This window comes from Panthera pardus, unplaced genomic scaffold (assembly GCF_024362965.1).
Source record: "Panthera pardus isolate Hobbes unplaced genomic scaffold, ASM2436296v1 HiC_scaffold_12, whole genome shotgun sequence".
In the NCBI taxonomy this organism is placed as follows: Eukaryota; Metazoa; Chordata; class Mammalia; order Carnivora; family Felidae; genus Panthera; species Panthera pardus.
Genome location: NW_026526677.1, coordinates 50,552,005 through 50,571,416, shown reverse-complemented (window position 1 = coordinate 50,571,416; position 19,412 = coordinate 50,552,005). Strand labels below are relative to the sequence as shown.

The window sequence follows — 19,412 nt, the reverse complement described above, 5'->3', positions numbered from 1 at the left end:
GTCAGCGGTTCATGCCAGAGCAAAAGCTCATTCAGTCATCCATTCACTTATTAATTTTTCATTCACTCATTTCAAATACGCATTTAGGCTGGCTGTGTATAAACTAGATGCATGGAGGAAGAGCAAAGACACTGTAGTATCTGTGGAAAGCTTCCAGCATTGTGGAGAAAGCAAATATTAAATCTGTAACTGTAAGTGCACTGAGTATTCTGAAGAAAATATACAGAATTCTGAAGGTATAGTTAATTTGTTCTGGAGCCTCAACGAGGCTTCTCAGAGGATAAGAAACAACATTCAAGTTGGTATCTATAGCATAAGTAGGTGTTACCAAGGTGAGGGGAAAAATGAATTCAGGTAGAGACACTGCATGTAAGAGGGTCCTGCGGCAGCAAAGAATATAGACATATTTGAGGCACCTAGATGGCTCAGACAGTTAAGCGTCCAACTTCGGCTCAGGTCATGATCTCATGGTTTCAAGCCCCATGTCAGGCTCTGTGCTGACAATTCAGAGCCTGCTTCAAATTCTGTGTCTCCTTCTCTCTCTGCTCCTCTCTCACTCATACTCTGTCTCTTTCTTTCTCTCAAAAATAAAATAAACATTAAAAGGAAAAAAGAATATGCACATGTTTAAGGATTTAAAAGAAGACCGAGGGGTCAAGTAGGATTTATTCCCGGGATGCAAGGATGGTTCAGTATTTGCAAATCAATCAATGTGATCACGTCAATAAGAGAAAGGATAAAAACCATATGATCATCTCAATAGATGAAGAAAAAGCATTTGATGAAGTACAGCCTTCATTTAGAATAATAGCCCTCAACAAAGTAGGTGTAGAGGAAACATATCTCAACAAAATAAGGGTCATATATGAAACCCATAGAGAACATCATACTCAGTGGGGGGGGGGGGGGGGAGGGGAATGAGAGCTTTTTCCTTAAGGTCAGAAACAAGACAAAGATGTCCACTCTCACCACTTTCATTCAACATAGTACTGGAAGTCCTAGCTGCAGCAATCAGACAACAAAAGGAAATAAAAGGCATCCAAATTGGTAAGGAAGAAATACAACTTTCACTATCTGCAGATGACATGATGCTTTATATGAAAAGCCCTAAAGATTCCACCAAAAAACCATTAGAACTGATAAATTAATTCAGTAAAGTCACAGGATACAAAATCAATATGCAGAAATCTGTTGCATTTCTATACACTAATAATGAAGCAGCAGAAAGAAATTAAGAAAACAGTATTATTTATGATTGCACCCAAAATAATAAGATACCTTAAGAATAAACCTAACCAAAGAGGTGAAAGACCTGTACCCTGAAAACTATAAAACACTGATGAAAGAAACTGAAGACAACATAAATAGACATTCCATGCTCATGGGTTGGAAGAACAAATACTGTTAAAATGTCTACACTACCCAAAGCAATCTACACATTTAATGCAATCCCTATCAAAATACCAGCAGCATTTTTCACAGAACTAGAACAAAAAAATCCTAAAATTTATATGGAACCACAAAAATTTGGCTACCCCAAATATCCAAAGCAATCCTGAAAAAGCAAAGCAAGGCCAGAGGCATCACAATTCCAGGCTTTGGGTTATAGTACAAAGCTACAGTAATCAAAACAGTATGGTACTGGCACAAAAATAGACACATAGATCAATAGACAAGAAAACCCAGAAATAAACCCACACTTATATGGTCAATTAATCTTTTGATAAAACAGGAAAGAATATGCAATGGAAAAAAAGATAGTCTCTTTAACAAATGGTGTTGAGAAAACTGATCAGCTGCATGCAAAAGAATGAAACTGGACCACTTACACCATACACAAAAATAAATTCAAAATGGATTAAAGACCTAAATGTAAGACAGGAAACCATCAAAATCCTAGAAGAGAGCACAGGCAGAAATGTCTCTAACATTAGCCGTAGCAGCATTTTTCTAGATATGTCTCCTAAGGCAAGAGAAACAAAAGCAAAAATAAATTATTGGGACTTCATCAAAATAAAAAGCTTCTGCACAATGAAGGAAACAATCAATAAAACTTAAAGGCAACCTACTGAATGTGAGAATATATTTGCAAATAACATATCTAGTAAAGGGTTAGTATCCAAAATGTATAAAGAATTTATAACACTCAACACCCAAAGAACAAATAATCCAATTTAAAAATAGGAAGAAGACATGAACAGATATTTCTCCAAAGAAGACATCCAGATGACCAATAGACACATGCAAAGGTACTCAACATCACTCATCATCAGGTAAATGCAAATTAAAACCACAGTGAGATATCACCTCATACCTGTCAGGATGGCTAAAATCAAAACCACAAAGAAACAACAGGTAGTAGTGAGGATGTGAAGAAAGGACAACCCTCTTGCACTGTTGGTGGGAATGCAAACTGGTGCAGCCACTCTGGAGAACAGTATGGAGGTTCCTCAAAACGTTAAAAATAGAACTACCCTATGATCCAGTAATTGCACTACTGAATATTTACCCAAAAAATATACACTAATTCAAAGGGATACATGCAACCCTATGTTTACAGTAGTATTATTTACAGTAGCCAAATTATGGAAGCAGCCCAAGTGTCCATGGATAGATGAATGGACAAAGACGAGGTGGCATATATATACAATGGAATATTTTTCAGCCATAAAGAAGAATGAAATCTTGCCATTTGCAAAATGTATAGAGCTAGAGAGTATAATGCTAAGTGAAATAAGTCAATCAGAGAAAGACAACTACCATATGATTTCACTCATATGTGGAATTTAAGAAACAAAACAAAGGAGCAAAGGAAAAAATAGAGACAAAGCAAGAAACAGCCTCAGTTATAGAGAACAATATAATGGTTACAAGAAGGAAGATGGGTGGGGGATGGGTGAAATAGGTGAGGGGGATTAAGGAGTGTATTTGTCATGATGAGCACTGGGTGATGGATGGAAGTATTGAATCACCATATTGAACACCTGAAACTAATATAACACTGTATGTTAACCAAACTGGAATTAAAATTAAACGGATAAATTTTGCCTCTTTTCTAAGCTCTCTGGGGGATATTAATTAAAGTAGTAATCTCTTTAGGTTTATGGTCATGGTTGTTGTATGGAGAATGAATTGGAAGAGAGTAAAAGATGGTAGAGGAAAGCTAGTTAGGGTTGTATTAGTCAGGATTCACCAAAGATACAGAACCAGTAAAAAAATATATATGAGTATGTAGGTACATATACAGAGAGAAAGATTTTAAGGAAGTGGTTCGCACAGTTGTTACAATCAGTTTCAAAATCCACAGGGCAGTCCAGCAGACTGGAAATTCCATAAGAGTTGATGTTGCAGTCTTGAGTCCAAAGGTATTATCCTTCTTTTTCAGAGGACCTCAGTTTTTTTCTCTTCAGGCTTTCAACTAATTGAACAACCCTAATTGGACAACTAATTGAATTACCCTTGGAGGGTAATGTACTTTACTCAAATTCTACTGATTAAATATTACTAACATCTAAAAATACCTTCACAGCCACACATAGACTGGTGTTTGACCAAACAACTGATCGCCATAGCCTAGTAAAAGTAAGCTATCACAGTAGTTCTACTGTACAATAAATGTATGAGGTAGTAGTTTGGAATAGAATTGCTGACAACAGAAATGAAAAGACGTAGGAAGTAAATATTGGACTCTGAATGTATCACACTTTGTGATCGGATGTAGGAATGTGAAGGCGGGGAAAGAATTCAATTTCTTTTTGGGGTTTGGACTCCATAAACTGATTGAATGAGGTACCTCTTACTGGGTTACAGAATATCGGAGGGAGCAATTTGGGGTGGGAAATAATACTTTAGTTTGAGATAAGCTGTGCTTGGCTTTTATTAGACAAAAATATTTTTGTCTAAAACATTAAAGAGAGGGCTAGGAAAGAGAAATAAGCATGATAGTGGTCAGCACATAAAGGAAAGTTAAGCTTTATGGGGGGGAAACACAACCCATTCCCCTCCAGCTTCCTTCACAGGATGTGAGTCTCTCCATGAACACGTCACTCTAAGAGTTGTTTGTTTACTCAGTCTCTGAGGAGTTCAGGAATCACACTCACTCCCACAGAGAAGTCACCTGTTTGACCTGACAGAGGCATTCACAGGTTAGGCCGGGGCATCTCGTCCTGTTCTTTTATGAGGCCCTCTGCAGCTAGGCTGGAGCCAGGGTCCCCAAACAGGCCAGCATTTATGGGTCCACAGAGCCCGTCCCCAGCAGATAACCTTACTGCAAAAATGTTTCCAGTTGTTTTACTGTCTGGTTCCCCTTAGTCATTTCCCCTCAGAATATACTCAGTCCTAGTAATTATCACGCTCATTTCAAGATAAGCTGTGATTGAAATGGACATAGTCTTAAAGGTTCAGAGGTACAATAACCTTAACTAATGCAGAGAACAAATTTTGAAGAAATATGAATACAAGTTATGAAGGATTTTCAGTTGATTATGTTTTCATGTGAACCAATTTGTGCTTATCACTTAGATTTAAATTAATTTTGTTAAAGGTAACTCACTATAAGCCTCTGATTTACAAATTTTACTTGACTAAAAAGCTCCATGCTGGCTGACATACGGACTGATATATTTAGACCACAAACACTCTCTCTCCTTTTTATTATTATATTTACAGCATATTATCATATCAAGTATCATAAAATAAGCTTTGCCAAGCTCTCTCTTCAGAGCCACCTTCATCTCACTGTTCCTGAGGCTGTAGATGAGGGGGTTCAATATGGGGATCACCACCATGTAGAACACAGACGCCACCTTGTTCTGGTCCGTTGAGTAGCTGGACTTGGGCATCACATAAATGAGCGTGTTCGTCCTATAGCACAGAGTGACCGCTGTGAGGTGGGATGTACAAGTGGAAAAGGCCTTGTGGTGTCCCTTGGTGGAGCACATCTTCAGGATGGTGATGAGGATACAGATGTAGGAGGCAGCTCTGACACACCGTGACCACAACAATGGAGCCAGCCGTCTACGAGGGGACACTTGCGGAGGTGCTGATACCAGAGTGGGAGAGTTTAACTAAAGGAGCAAAATCACAGAGAAAGTGATGGACATGATTTGTTCCACAGAAGAGTAAAAAAAGAGAAGCAAATAGTAGAAGAGAAGCATTGAGAAAACTACCTACACAAGCCACTGTGAGTAAGTGAACACACACCTGTGTGGACATTTTGGTTGAATAAAGCAGCGGGTCACAGATGGCCATGAAGCAATCATACGTCATGGCAGCCAGAAGGAGGCACTCACTTGACCCAAAGAAAACAGCTGAACTCACCTGGACAGCACATCCAAGATAGGAGATTGTATGTCTCTCCATCAGGAAGTTTACAAGCATATGACGTGTGACAGAAGATGAAGAGCCCATATCAGCCAAGGGCAGGCAGCTCAGAAAAAACTACCTAAGGTGGTGGAGCTGAGAGGCGAGTCTGATAAGAATGATTGTACTGAGGTTGCCAGATATGGTCGCCAGGTAGATGCAAAGGATGGTTATGAAGAGGATGGCTCAGAAGACAGGTTATCAGTTAGGCCCAATAAAATGAGCCCTGTCATTGCAGTGTGGTTCCCATCCCCCAGGGAATCCACGAGGCCACAGAGCTGCTACCGAACTGAAGCTCTGATGAAAACATTACAGAAGTTACAAATTTGATGGTTTCATTTTTGTTAAGACACCAAGAGGTTATTATAAACAGGTAAATATTCAGGGCGCCTGGGTGGCTCAGTTGGTTAAGCATCCAACTTTTGATTTCCACTCAGGTTATGTTTTCACAGTTCATGGGTTCGAGCCCAGCACCAGGCTCTGTGCTGACATCTCAGAGCCTGCTTGGGATTCTCGCTCACTCTCTCTCTCTCTCTCTCTCTTTCTCACTGCCCCCACTCATGCTTACATTCTCTCACGCCTCTTTATCTCAAATACATAAATAAACATTTTAAAAAATTCAATAACAAAGTTAATATTGAAGCTAAGTTTGGACTTTTTTTATTTTATAGTACAAAATGTATACCCTTTATATATGACTTTAGAGTCAAAAGTTTATATATTTATATGAGTATTCTATATCTTAAGAATAGTTTTAAGCAGAAATACTAGGGAAACTTCAAACAGGGTACACTCTTTTGTCTTTATATTATATATTTATAAAATCTATTTAAAGTAGCTTTAAAGCTAAAGATAAAAAAAAACGTAAGATTTATGAAAAGAACAAAAGGAATGGTAAGCATAACAGAAACGATAATAATATGTAGATATAGGCCTATTTATCGTATAAAAAAGGTACTAGTAAATCACAAAGTTTACAGTGCCAGTAAAACAAGACCATTTTTTTAAACATTTATTTATTTTGAGAGGGCGAGAATGCGCGCATGCGTGCGGGTAAGCAGGGGAGGGGCAGAGAGAGAGAGAGAGGGAGAGAGAATCCAAGCACTGTCAGCACAGAGCCCAATAAGGGCTTGAACTCATGAACCGAACTGTGAGATCATGACCTGAGCTGAAATCAGGAGTCAGACACTTAACCGACTGAGCTACTTAGGCACCCCCAAACAAGACCATTTTTTAAAAGGAGAAATACAATTTTCTTGATAGGACAAATAAGAAATAGAAGGGAATTTCAAGTTAAGGTTATAAATGAAGTCATCTATTGTAAATTTCTTATGTACATGTAATATTCACCATTAAAATATTGTTTTACCAAGTAGATTGATATATCAACCTAATTACTATGCAATATAGATGATTAATATCTAGGACATAATTAAACTACATTTATTCAAACAAATCAAATCGTTTCCTGATGTAGCAATGTTTTCTCACTGGAGAATTATAGAATGAAATAATTTTATTTTTGACATAGCGTACACCTGAATAAAGTTCCAGCCTAAAAAGTTAAGAAGTTTACCCAGGTCTGCCCAGCAGGTGGTCAGGTTGAACCTCATCTCCATTGCTTTCTGGTTTTATATTCTAGACTTTGTCCAAAGTATCTGTTTTCCTGTAAGCTAAAGCATTCAGAACAATAAACAAAGGAAATCTTTCCATGAGATATTTACAAACAGTAAGTCCACAAAGCATCACAAAGCTAGTGAATTTATTAGCATTATGGCTGAGTTCCAAGTTTGGATAGCGTAAAAAGACCTTGTGAGTTTCTGGTCTTATGAGTGGATAAATGACGAATCCCGGTACCTTGAAGTATGCCTGTTTATATGCACTAAATAGACCGCAGAAATTTAGGTTAATTCAGCTCAGGTCACTTGTTAGCTGACTGCTGGGTTACATCTGCCCTGTTTCTCCACAATGATACAATTTTAGAAAATAGTATTAAGCTGTAAAAGCCAAAACCTCACCTCTTGAAATAAGAATTCATTCATCCTAGAGCAATAAATTCAAAGTCATTGTTATTTAGCAGCCATGCTATCTTATATTGTTGTTTGTCTTTGGGGATAAATCTCTCAGAAGATTCTGAAGTTTCAGATGTAAATTCACAAGCACCAGGGTCATTATCACATTCTCCAGTGAATATTGAGCAGTTCCCTTCACACAGACATAGCTAATCTTTAACGGTTCTGTCAGTTCTCAAATGATCTCTTTATTTTTTTTCTTTTCATCTAGGTATTGGTGCACTTTCATTTGATAATTACTGGGAGTGTAATATAATAAATAATCTCCTGGCTAAATATTGGCTCTACGTTTACTTTGATATTTCAGGTTAAGGAATACTAAAAAATATAAAATATAACTTTAGCTCCATTCATTCAACATGTGTTCATTTTGTAAGCATTTTATAGTGATGTAGGTAAGACACTCCATTAGCTACCCAGGGTAATTTGGGATGGAATGCCATATAAAGTTGAATTTTAAATAACACAATTTTAAAGACATGTATACATTTTTTTCTAGCAAAAAGTATGAAATGAGTATCTTTTAAAATTGTATACACAGGGAGCTGTGAAGTAAGATGATGTTTGGGATGACTTCCAGATTGGATTTAGCCTGCATGCCTCAAAGAGCTGGCTAGTGGCTTATCTGACTAGAAGAATAATGGTAGAAACAGCTGTCTTCAACCTGAGACTCATTCTAATTCTCTTGCTAATCCTAACTGGAGAAAGTCCTATCTTGCTCTCCTGATGCACCTTGATGGGTTTCCAGTAATAATACTAACCAACTTTCATCCAGACTTAACTCCTTGCCAAGCACTGTGCTTGACTTTTTACTTACCTCTTCTCATTTAATCCTCATGATAATTTAGTAAACCAAGTATTTGCATTATTTCAACTTCACCAAGAGAGAACTGAGGTTTAAATTAAGCCACTTGTCCAAATGTGCTCAAATGGTAAAACTAAACCCAGGTTCAAAATCCAGGTCAGACCAAATGCTAAAACGTGCACTCTTAATAGGACTGTCATCTAGTGAACTTCAAGACTTGAGTGCCTCAATGATGACCACTGGTTCCCAGCTAGTCCTCGATTTACATTTTTCTCTCTACCCTTGACACTCTGTCCAATTCCCTAAAACTGGCGGGACCTACAGGCCAGAACTCAGGACCCTCATTTCCTGTCCTGTGTTCATTAGTGGGCACCTCCTGTTGATTTTACCTCCTAAATTCCTATCGAATGTGTCCACTCCCTTTGGATCTCAACACTACACTAGCTGTCCTTATTGATTTTCCTATATGCACATCTGGCCTTCCATACAGCAGCCAGAGGGAGTTATTTATTAAAAGAATTTAATATTCATTTTTTGTACTTTCACATAATTACATGCACTTAGTTAAAATGGCTCATAAAGAAAACAATGGCCCACTGACCAGTTCTTTACAAATCCAAATTCCCACTCTCAGTAGGAAACCACTTTGGACTCTTTAAACTACTTCACGGTTGAGATTCATCAGTGTCTGTAAATCAGAGGGTTTCCTAAAGAATAATTAGGATTTCTGTGTTTTGTTTGTGATATTGTGATGAATAATAAGAAATATATATATATATTTGGTCTTAGTTTTGGTTTCTAGCACAGAGCTCCTAAAACCTTCAGAATTTCCTAAATGGTGAGAGCAACCAAGTGCCTTTTGTTATGTTAATGAGGTGACTTTTGGATCAAGTAGGGATTAGCGCTCATTGCCCTCAGAATGAACCCTGTGATTAGATGGACGAATGGAACCGAAACTTTCAGTTCTACCCCGACTTCTGGGGAGAAGAGAGGGCGAGATATTGAATCAGCCACCATAAACAATCATGCCTATGAAATGAAGCTTCCATAAAACCCCAAAGGGAGGGGGTTGGGAGAGCTTCCAGGTTGGTGAACTCATGGAGATTTGGGGAGAATGGCCTGCTCAGAGAGCATGGAAGGTCCTCACCCTTTCCCCATCCCTTGCCCCATGCATCTCTTTCATCTGGCTGTTCCTGAGTTGTATCCTTATATAATACATCAGTAATCTCATAAGTAAAATGTTCCTCTGAGTTCTGTGATGTGCTATAGCAAAGTGATCAAACCCAAGGTGGGGGTGTGGGAACCTCTAATTTAGAGCCAGTCAGACAGAAGTACAGGTAATAACCTGAACTTGTGACTGGTGTCTGAAGTCCAAGTAGGGGTTGTAGGAACCTCTAATCTATAGCAGGTGGGTCAGAAGCACAGATGATAATCTGTACTTGGTATTGGCAGCTGAAGTTGGATAATAGGGCAGTAGTTTTGTGGGACTGAGCCCTTAAACTGTAGGATCTGATGTTACCTCCAGGTAGATAGTGTCAGAATTGAGTTGAATTGTATGACACTCAGTCAACGTCCAGAGAATTACTTGGTGGTTATGGGGGCTCCCCCACCCACTACATTGGAATTCATGACCAGAACCTTTACTGCTATTTTCCCTACTTATTTAATTTGAACATAATTGTTACAAGAAGAAAAACAGTGGTTTTTCCAAGTCTAAGAATTATTACAGATATTATTAACATTAAGTTTATTAAAACTAGGTCAGACCAGAGTAATCAAGGATTGGATATCAAGAGAGAATACATTTAGTTCAATGTTTTTCAAAGATAAAACACAAAAATAATTTCTCACAGCTGACAAGCATTAGAATGGGGTGGTGTCAAGTTTGAAAGATACATAGCAATCAATAAGTAGAGGTAAAATGAATCTCACAGGCAAGTTTATTAAAAGCAAGTGTTGCAGGATCCTTTACCTCAATACCCGGGTTTTGTTGTCTCGCCACTTCAAAGAATGAAGAGTGTAATGCCCCCGATTTCGAATCAGAGAGACCACCAAGGGGCCGATACCGATGCAAACGCAGGAGGGTTTATTTGCAAGCTCGAGCTTGGGCCCAAGTATACCTGACACAGCGGAGCAGGGACTTGGACCCCTAGGTTAAGAGGCTTGGCAGTTTTATAGGGGCCAGTGGCCAATGGGATTGTAACACACACAGAAAGTTGCATGTCAGTCAGTCATGTCAGCCATGTCAGTCCACACGCAGGTGGCCAATTGAATTACAATTTACCCTATAGTAACTGTTTGAACTAGCCTATCACTCTGGTCAGAATTGGTACGCAAGTTTGGTGGGCAAAAGGCGGGGTTTACATTCTTTGGTGGTTAGGGGTTCCGCATTCCTATATGAGCCGGTTTCCAGTAGGGGTGTGCTCAGCGGCTTGACTAGGGTGGGGGAGTGTCTTAAGCAATAAGTAGGTCATGTGGGGGTTATACATGAGATGGTGGGTGTAGCATAAAATGGAGCTAGTCTTGCTCTGTTTGTCCAGGGGTAGGGGATTTTTGTTAAATTCCTTGGGTCCCACAAAGATGTGGACACAGAACAAAATGGCAGCAGGCAAAAGTTTATTAGAGTATAAAATTAGAAAGTAAGAATAGTATGAAAGCTCTCTTTGCAGAGAGGGGGGCTTTCGAAGCTGAATACCCCCAACTATAGGCAAGGGTCTTTGCTTTATAAGGTTCTGGGCTACCCCCTGCCCCCCACTTCCCTTCCCCCTTGTTCCTTCTCAGGTTCTACCCTTATTGGCTTGATAACTCTAGGTGCTGGGTTGTCCATTCTTGATTGGCCTGACTCCTCTGTGTGAGGAGTCAGACTGTGGTCATACTGTCCCTTGTATAACATGAGTTTCATGGTTTAGTTATTTTGGTTAGATATTTTGATTGTCAAACTCCTGAGGGGAACCTGGGGGGGGGGGAGGGAGAGTAGGTGCTGTCTGTACATTTTTTTTTTCTTTTTTAGTATTTTTTAATTTGAATTTAAGTTAGTTAATATACAGTGTAGTCTTGGCTTCAGGAGTAGAACCCAGTGATTCATCTCTTACATGTAATACCCAGTTCTCATCCCAACAAGTGCCCTCCTTATTGCCCATCACCCATTTAGCCCATCCCCCTATCCATCTCCCCTCCAGCAACCCTCAGTTTGTTCTCTGTATTTAAGAGTCTCTCATGAGTTGCCTCCCTCTCTCTTTTTATCTTATTTTTCTTTCCCTTCCACTATGTTATCTGTTGTGTTTCTCAAATTCTACCTGAGTGAAGTCATATGATATCTATCTTTCTCTGACTTATTTTGCTTAGCATAATACCCTCCAGTTCCATCCACATTGTTGCAAATGGCAAGATTTCATTCTTTTCCATCCTCCAAGGAGTGACTGTTACATTCTAAAGAGGAACCTTAAGCTTACTGTGGTCAGATGCTCCCAGCATTGTTTCAAAATATGTGTTTTTGCCCACCCAGAGACCTTAACTTCTAACCTTTCCTTCTCTGCCTATTTTTTAAAATTTTTTGTGAGAAAGAGTGAGTGGGGGAGGGGCGGGGACAGAAGATCCGAAGTGGGCTTTGTGCTGACAGGGCGACAGCAGCAAGCCTGATGCAGGCTCAATCACAAACCCTGAGATCATGACCTGAGCCAAAGTCAGACACTCAACACCCAGGCAGCCTCCCTCCTTGGCTATTATATCCTATCTTTCCCTATCCTATAAGCATCTCAACTTTATTCTAGCTAAGAAATACAAATCTTACTCCCTCAAAATGGGTCTTTAGTTTCTTTAATTATGTATATGTAAAAAGTATTTTTCCAACATTTTACTCATATCTATACAGCAAGATGTAATGGCTAGTTCAGTTCATTTTCACCTCAAAGTCTGTGTTACTTAAAACTTCAGTTTCTTAATCTTTCAAGTTTGCAGCTAGTGATATGAGCCCTCTGACTGTAACTCTAACTTTAGTCAAGGCTGAATTAAATAGCTTGGAAGTTAAAATTTGTATTTCTATAGCTTATGCCATTTTTTTAGTTGGGCCAAAGTTTTTATATAGTCATCAACTGACATTCTGAACACCTCTGCCATTCACGTTAATACACATACACGCTCCTGTATTGTCCACTCCTTCCATCTTTCATGATCTTGGATTTAGTAATGGACACATAGGGATGATATCAAAAACATGAGCAACAAAAGAAAAAATAGGTAAATTTGCTTCGTTGAAGTTAAAATTTTTGTGCTTAAAAGGAGTCTATCAATCAGTGAAGAAACAACACACAGAAGAGGAGAAAATATTTGCATGTCATACATCTGATTAGGGCCTTGTATCAAATTATAAAGAACACTTACAATACAAATAGCTCAATTTCTTCAAGATTTTATTTTTTTAATGTTTATTTTTGAGAGAGAGAGAAGAGAGCGCATGCTTGAGCAAGTTGGGGAGGGGCAGAGAGAGAGGGAGACAGAATCCAAAGCAGGCTCCAGGCTCTGAGTCGTCAGCACAGAGCCCGACGCGGGGCTCGAACTCACTAGCTGCGAGATCATGACCTGAGCCAAAGTCGGACATTTAACCGACTGAGCCACCCAAGCACCCCTTAAGATTTTATTTTTAAGTAATATCTACACCCTGTGTGAAGCTCAGACTTATAACCCTGAGATCAAGAGTTGCATGCTCTACCTACTGAGCCAGCCAGGCGTGCCAGAAGTAACCCAGTTTATAATGGGCATTGTTCTGCTTCTAGGACCCTGGCCCCCTCACTGCTCCAGCTGTAACAGATGCCTGTCACTCACTGGTTTCCACTCTCAAAGGAAGAAAGAATGTTTGCACTAGAATTAATTTATTGCTACTACTACTACCTATGATGCTACTCTTATTTTTTATTAGCATTATTATTCAGTCCTACAAGGATGCTGGCTCTGATCTGAAACCAAGGCCTACTTATTGCAATTATAAGCAAATAAGTTTTCAAGCTCATTAGAACAACAACTTGCCTTTGATGAGGAAGTTGTTTTCCTGAAGCTAGACTTTAGGTTTGGATTAGATGGCTCAGAGTAGATGGCTTTAATGACTCCTCGGGGAGCAGGGAAGCCTTTGCTCATAGTCAATTTTAGAAAACAAGCTGTGTCTGAGGATTAGTTCAGGGATTTACATCTCCTATATTCGGAACTGAAGTTGAGGTACAGAACTGAAGACTGGTCCCAGAGGCCTCATAGGTGAGACACAGTCTCTGCCTATCTCTGTCTCCCCAGCAGTTCAAGGTAACACATCTGCAAATCATAGCACTTACCCAGATAACAGGGGCATTAGACCAACAGGGGATGTCATTAATTCTTAACTCTCTCTCTCTCTCCATATATATATATATATATATATATATATATATATATATATATGTGTGTGTGTGTATATGTGTGTGTGTGTGTGTATATATATGTATATGTATGTGTATATATGTATATATATGTGTATATATACATATATACACACATATATATACACACACACACATAGAAAGAGACATATATATGTGTATGTATTCAAACAGAAATTACAAATACTAGAGAAATTCATCTTCTCTTGAGGCCTGAAAGTACCTGGCTCTTTGGAATTAAACAAAACTGGCCTTTTTTTTTTTTTTTTTTTTTTTTTTTTTTTTTCAGATAGAGCTAGAGAGAGCAAGTGGGGCAGGCGTAGAGAGAGGGAGACAGAATACCAGAACCAGATATGGGGCTCGAACTCACAAACCATAAAATCATGACCTGAGCCGAAATCCAGAGTTGGACACTTAAACAAATGAGCCACCCAGGTGCCCCCAAAACTAGCATTTCTAGTAAAATCTCTAAAATCTCTGTTAACGACTTTATGGATGACTGGTAAGTACCATCTGAATCTGAAGCTTGCCCCACCACTGAGAGGGGACACCCGGTTGGGTTTCATTCAGGAATCAACACAGGCTTGAAAATCCTCTCCTACATCAGCCACGTTCTGGGCAAATGTGTGCATGCTGACTAAACAAGAGATGAGAAAGATTCTAGGTATGGTAGGATCTAGGTTTCGAGCAAATACAATCTGACTTACAGTGAAGCTAGAAGAACATAAATGAGGCTAATGAAGGCATTTGAAAACTCACATAAAAATATTACCTTTGGGGGCGCCTGAATGGCTCAGTCAGTTGAACGTCCAACTCTTGATGTCGTCTCAGGTCATGATCCCAGGGTGTGGAATGAAGCCCTGCATTGGGCTCTGCGCTGAGCATGGAGCCTGCTTAAGATTCTCTCTCTCCCTCTCTCTCTTTCCTCCCTCCCTTCCTCTGCCCCTCTTTCCCACTAGCACGCTCTCATTCTCTCTCTCTCTCTCAAAAAAAAAAAAAAAAAAGCCTTTGTAGAAATAACCCATGGCCAAAAAGATACTGAATCTTTCACCATTTTGTTGCACCATAAAATGCTTAAAAGAATTACTGACATCTTCATATTCTGTCCTCACAGATGTCATATTCTGCCCTGTTTTATCAAATTGCCTTTCTCAGCTGGGTTCTCTTACAATTAAGGAGATGAATATTTCAATTTTTGTTTTTCTTTTCAAATTACATGCAAAGTGTATTTTTAAGCTTGTCCATTTACTTAGCTTTAAGTACTTGGGGGAAGAATATCCAAACATATAGTAATAGTACAACAGAAAATGCAAAAGCAATATGAGATGCACAAAAAAGGAATTTGAAATTTCATATTGGGCACAAGTAAGTACATGGACTGAAGCAAAACGTTCCTCTTATTTAACTCCATGTGCTTGTGAATAAGCTAGAATAATTCTGAAAAAAAGAACGGCTGGAGACAATAGAGCTGAGTATGCAACAATAGCTTTGAAACAATGAATTGGCTATTTAATGTTACAGTTCTAGGAATTCAATTGGTCAATATGGGACATTTTTCACATAAATTGGTATTGCAAAGAGCAGAAAGAAATGGATGTGATGGTTTAGTCCAGCAACGAACTCTACTGTGAGCTCTTTGAGTATCTATCCGTAGGGGAGGAGGACACAGCTGGAGCACCAAATACCAACATCTTATTATCTGATTCATTCAATCTTTATTTATCTTACCATCACTCTTTAAACCATATGAAGATGTCAACAGTGCCCATGCCAGTTATATCTTAATATCCTCTTTTTTTCGAGGTTGAAAATACATTCTATCTTTCACAACTGAGTAACAATTTGGCTAGTTTCTGAATTCTTGGCTGGAGAGCAATACTTTTGCATTAGCATTTTGAACCAATGTATTGTCTTCCGGTTTTCAGCATAGCCGTTGTGAGGTGTGTTGATGCTTTTCTAACACCTTTTTAAAAATCTCTCTCTCTGAAAAGTTTTTAGGATTTGAAATTTTATGATGGTATAACTTGGTGTGTGACTTTTTTGCACTTACTATGCTGGGTAGCTGCTATTTTAATATCTTCTTAGGTAAAGATCAAACCATGATCTATCGTCAGAATTCCTTCCATTGAAGATTTTTAGATCATCTCTTTACCCGGACACTTTTATTCTTCAGAAATCAATTGCTACAATTGGTCTGTAATGTACGTGGGGTGTTATCTGAATGCAAGCCTCTAGTGCTTAATTCAAGGAAGGAGTGAAGAAAATATAACTGAGAAGATCCATGGGAGCAAATGTCATTTTTTAAAAGTTTATGTTCAATGTTCTTTATCCACACTAACGATACGGGAGGAGTGGTGAGGGATCGCTGTTGACATCTAATCTCAATCCTTCTAATCACTCATTGTTTCCCTTAATGTCTGTTATTTTCTCATTCTCCCCTCCAGAAGAAAAAAAATTCAAGAACAAACAAAATGACTGAAGAAATTCAGTGTACCAGACCCAAACACTTCCCCCATTAGTTCCCAGAAAAATCAAGAACATCAAAGGTCCCTCTTTGTGTTTTTCTTAGCATTGAATGTCATCATCCTTGCATGGAAACAGGAGACAATCCTGATAAACCCATTTAGTTGGAATTTCTCTTGTCTTATGCACATTTTAGTCTGCAGGGGGCGCTGCCTTTCCCTCAGGTTACTGCACAGTCTCCTGTTACAGAGAACAACCATTGTTACTATGGGCACCTTCACACAGATGTCATTTCTTATGTGCTCCACTCACCAGGGATGATTGTCTCCTGGCCAGAGTATCCTATGGGAAATGCATGTCCATCGGTCACCTTACGAACTATGCAATCATGATGTCTAAAGAAATCCAAAATAACTTGCTGGCCAGGGCTCACTTGAGTTCAAGGGCACATGCAATCATAGCCTTTTTTACTGCTGCTTGCTGACTGGACCATCATCCACCTCTTGTCTTATATAGTCCCACAGACTCTAGCTCTTGGATGTTAGGAATTTTACTCAACAGAAAACCTACTTTTTTATTATGTCTCTGTAAAGATCCCTAGTGCTATTAAGACTGTCTTCATCTCTCAGGTATCCATCCTGGCTTTAGTCCCAACAATTCTCCCATCTGAAACATTTTTTTTAGCTACATCTTCCACTTCTCATTCCTGGGTCTATCCAACTTTCTTCTTTGAGATTCCAAAACAAACTGGCTCAAATCTTGTCCTGACTTGGACCAGGTAACTCTGGCCCTAAGTATTCTGGCTCCCCTGTCACACACCTCAAGGCTTTCTTAGGGAAGGCATTTCTCAGGGACAGCACCAAAGAGAAAGATTGTTGAGTGTACTTCAAAGGAAAGCAGTTCTTGCTGCTAATAATTAAGCTGAGCTGGTGTCAGTGGCCTTGGAAACTGGGATACAATGTTTGAATTACAGAGTCTATCAAATGCAGAAAACCAAAATGTTGCACATAAAACAAGAGTAACAGTCCATATTAGAAATTTTGGTTAGCGGTTGTTTATTTATTATTTTCTCAAATAAAAATTTTCTTTATACCACTCCTTTTTTCTCTGTTGCACACTGTGGGGTCTGTGGGTAGTAAATACAGAAGGGGTTCATTTCTCATATTGTGGAACATACCTTGTTTATTTTGAGCTTACAAAGTAAACAGCGAAAATCCTGAGTTACTCTCATCTGCAGGCTTTTCTATTTGAAGGAAAATACATATCAAATTAATTGTCATTTCCAAGGGTTCTCATTTTATTGCAAAATTATTTGATAGCACATTATTGAACAAATCCTATAGGTCAATATGTTGATATCACTCAAATTGGCCACAGGCGGATGTCATCAGTCAGGCACCTGAATTGCAATACCCCCAGTAGAATCACTGCCCACCGTGTCTCTTTCCTCAGATCGTAAAAAGGCCAAACAAGCCAAACTGATGGGAAGTCGCAGCACGGGCATGACTCACAAAGATAGTAAATATAAGAGTGAAGAAGCCTTTCTTTACTCTGAAAGCTGCACTTTTTCCACTCAGATGATAACACCCACATTTCTTCCAGACCTATTTAAATTTTTGGTAACAGTAGGACAGAATTATAAGTGAACGCTCCCAGTTGCTTAACTTACTCCAGCCTATTAACATGGGGACTTTCCACCAAGGAAAATCTAAATGTATACTTAAGCCTCAAACCAAGTGCAACGCTACTCCGAGGCAAACATACTAAGTCAGAGCACCCACTGATTCACAGTTCAGTGAAAGAATCGACAAACCTGTATGATTCCTGGTTGTGGTAGAACAAAAAATATGAACGGTTTTGAGTTATGCCTCTGATGCCCGTACTAGTCACCACCCTTAGATCCAAATGTTACCAAGATTCTTGCCTACCCAGACAATGCTCTTTCTTAAAGTTTGTCCCCAGCTGAATGCATGAATCATATGTGCACCTTCCTTTAATACGAGTCCTTCCTAAAAACTGCAATGAAATCTCATGACTGAGATTCTTCAAGATGCCTTCCCCTTCAGAATCTCACTGGAGACTATCCGCTAGTCTTAGATCTAGAACTTCTTTCCTAGTTGGGCTGAGGAATGGGGCACAGTGTAAGTTCTGGCTCAAAAGTGCCATGGCCCACTTTTCCTCAGCTCTGTCAGTATTGGCTTCTCTCCTCACCTTCCCCCTGCTAGGCATTTGCTCGGACAAGATGTACAATGTCACCTGCATTTCTGCAAGAACAGCCTTTAGGAGGCCTAGCTTTTCCCACATCCAGATATTTAATTCCTGTAATTGGCTCATTTGGGAATGAGAAATCCTTAGAAAAAAACAATTCTTGATAAAAAGGACACTGATTATCATTTGAACTGGAACCAAACATGAGATGTGACAGAACAGGAAGTAGTTCAGCTGACTCTTGCTTTGTCCCTTTCTCCAGCCCTCTTGGTCACTACATAGGGGTGCAGTCCTAGGGAATCTCAAAATAAAAGTCCGGTTTCTTAGTGTCAGGGTAACCTGCTTGTGATCAGATATAGCATTTGCAAAATCATGGACTACTTTAATTGCCAAATCAAACTTCTGTTTCAGTCTATGCCCTCTATAGCCTGGAAATTTTCTCCTCTAACCAGAATGAAAAGCCATATATTTACCTGCTGTAAGTTACTTAAAATGGCAAAAATTGACTAGGAATGGCCACTAGAACCATGTCTCTAGGTCTGACACAAACACATTTCTCTTCCAGCTCCCTCCTCTTGTGTGGTGAGTTAATGAACTTGGGAAATGCCCGGAGACAGCAAATGCACTTTCCAGTTGGAGAACGCTCTCACGTTAGCTCTACCTTGCTTTGAGTGCCAACATTGAGGGCAATGTTCCTTGCAGCAATGCTTTACAGAATGTACCAAATTACTACAATTAATGACCTAGAGGGCCAGGATCCAAAAACCGGAAAACTGCCTCTGGCCATATCAGGTGTGCTGATTGCCCCAATTTCAATCCAGAGGGGAATGGGGAAGGGAGAGAGAAAGGGAGGGAGGTCTATGGAGCCATTAGAACATTTAGTTGCTGACCTGGCTTTGCATATGATTTTATTCCTTAATTTGGTTCAACAGGAAATATATAGCCATAGGGAAAATGAAGACTGCTTTTCTCTTTCATTGTCTGTTGTGATAAATATGCTAGCCAAGGCCACCTTTTCTTTGCAAGCAAAAAATGTCTCATATGTGCAACCTGGTCCTACAATCTGCATAATCTTACCTTGTCCCCTAAAACACATTCCCT

At 39.2% G+C, this 19,412-nt stretch overlaps 1 protein-coding gene across 1 annotated transcript; it reads right to left on the bottom strand.

The window, feature by feature from the left end:
• Nucleotides 1–4,139: 4,139 nt before the first annotated feature.
• Nucleotides 4,140–13,368, bottom strand: LOC109271036 (olfactory receptor 502). Its single transcript, XM_053900621.1, is given in 5 exon segments — nt 4,140–4,267; nt 4,706–4,980; nt 4,982–5,561; nt 5,564–5,639; nt 13,261–13,368. Coding segments are annotated over 5 exon segments (1,167 nt in total).
• Between the last annotated feature and the right edge of the window lie 6,044 nt (nt 13,369–19,412).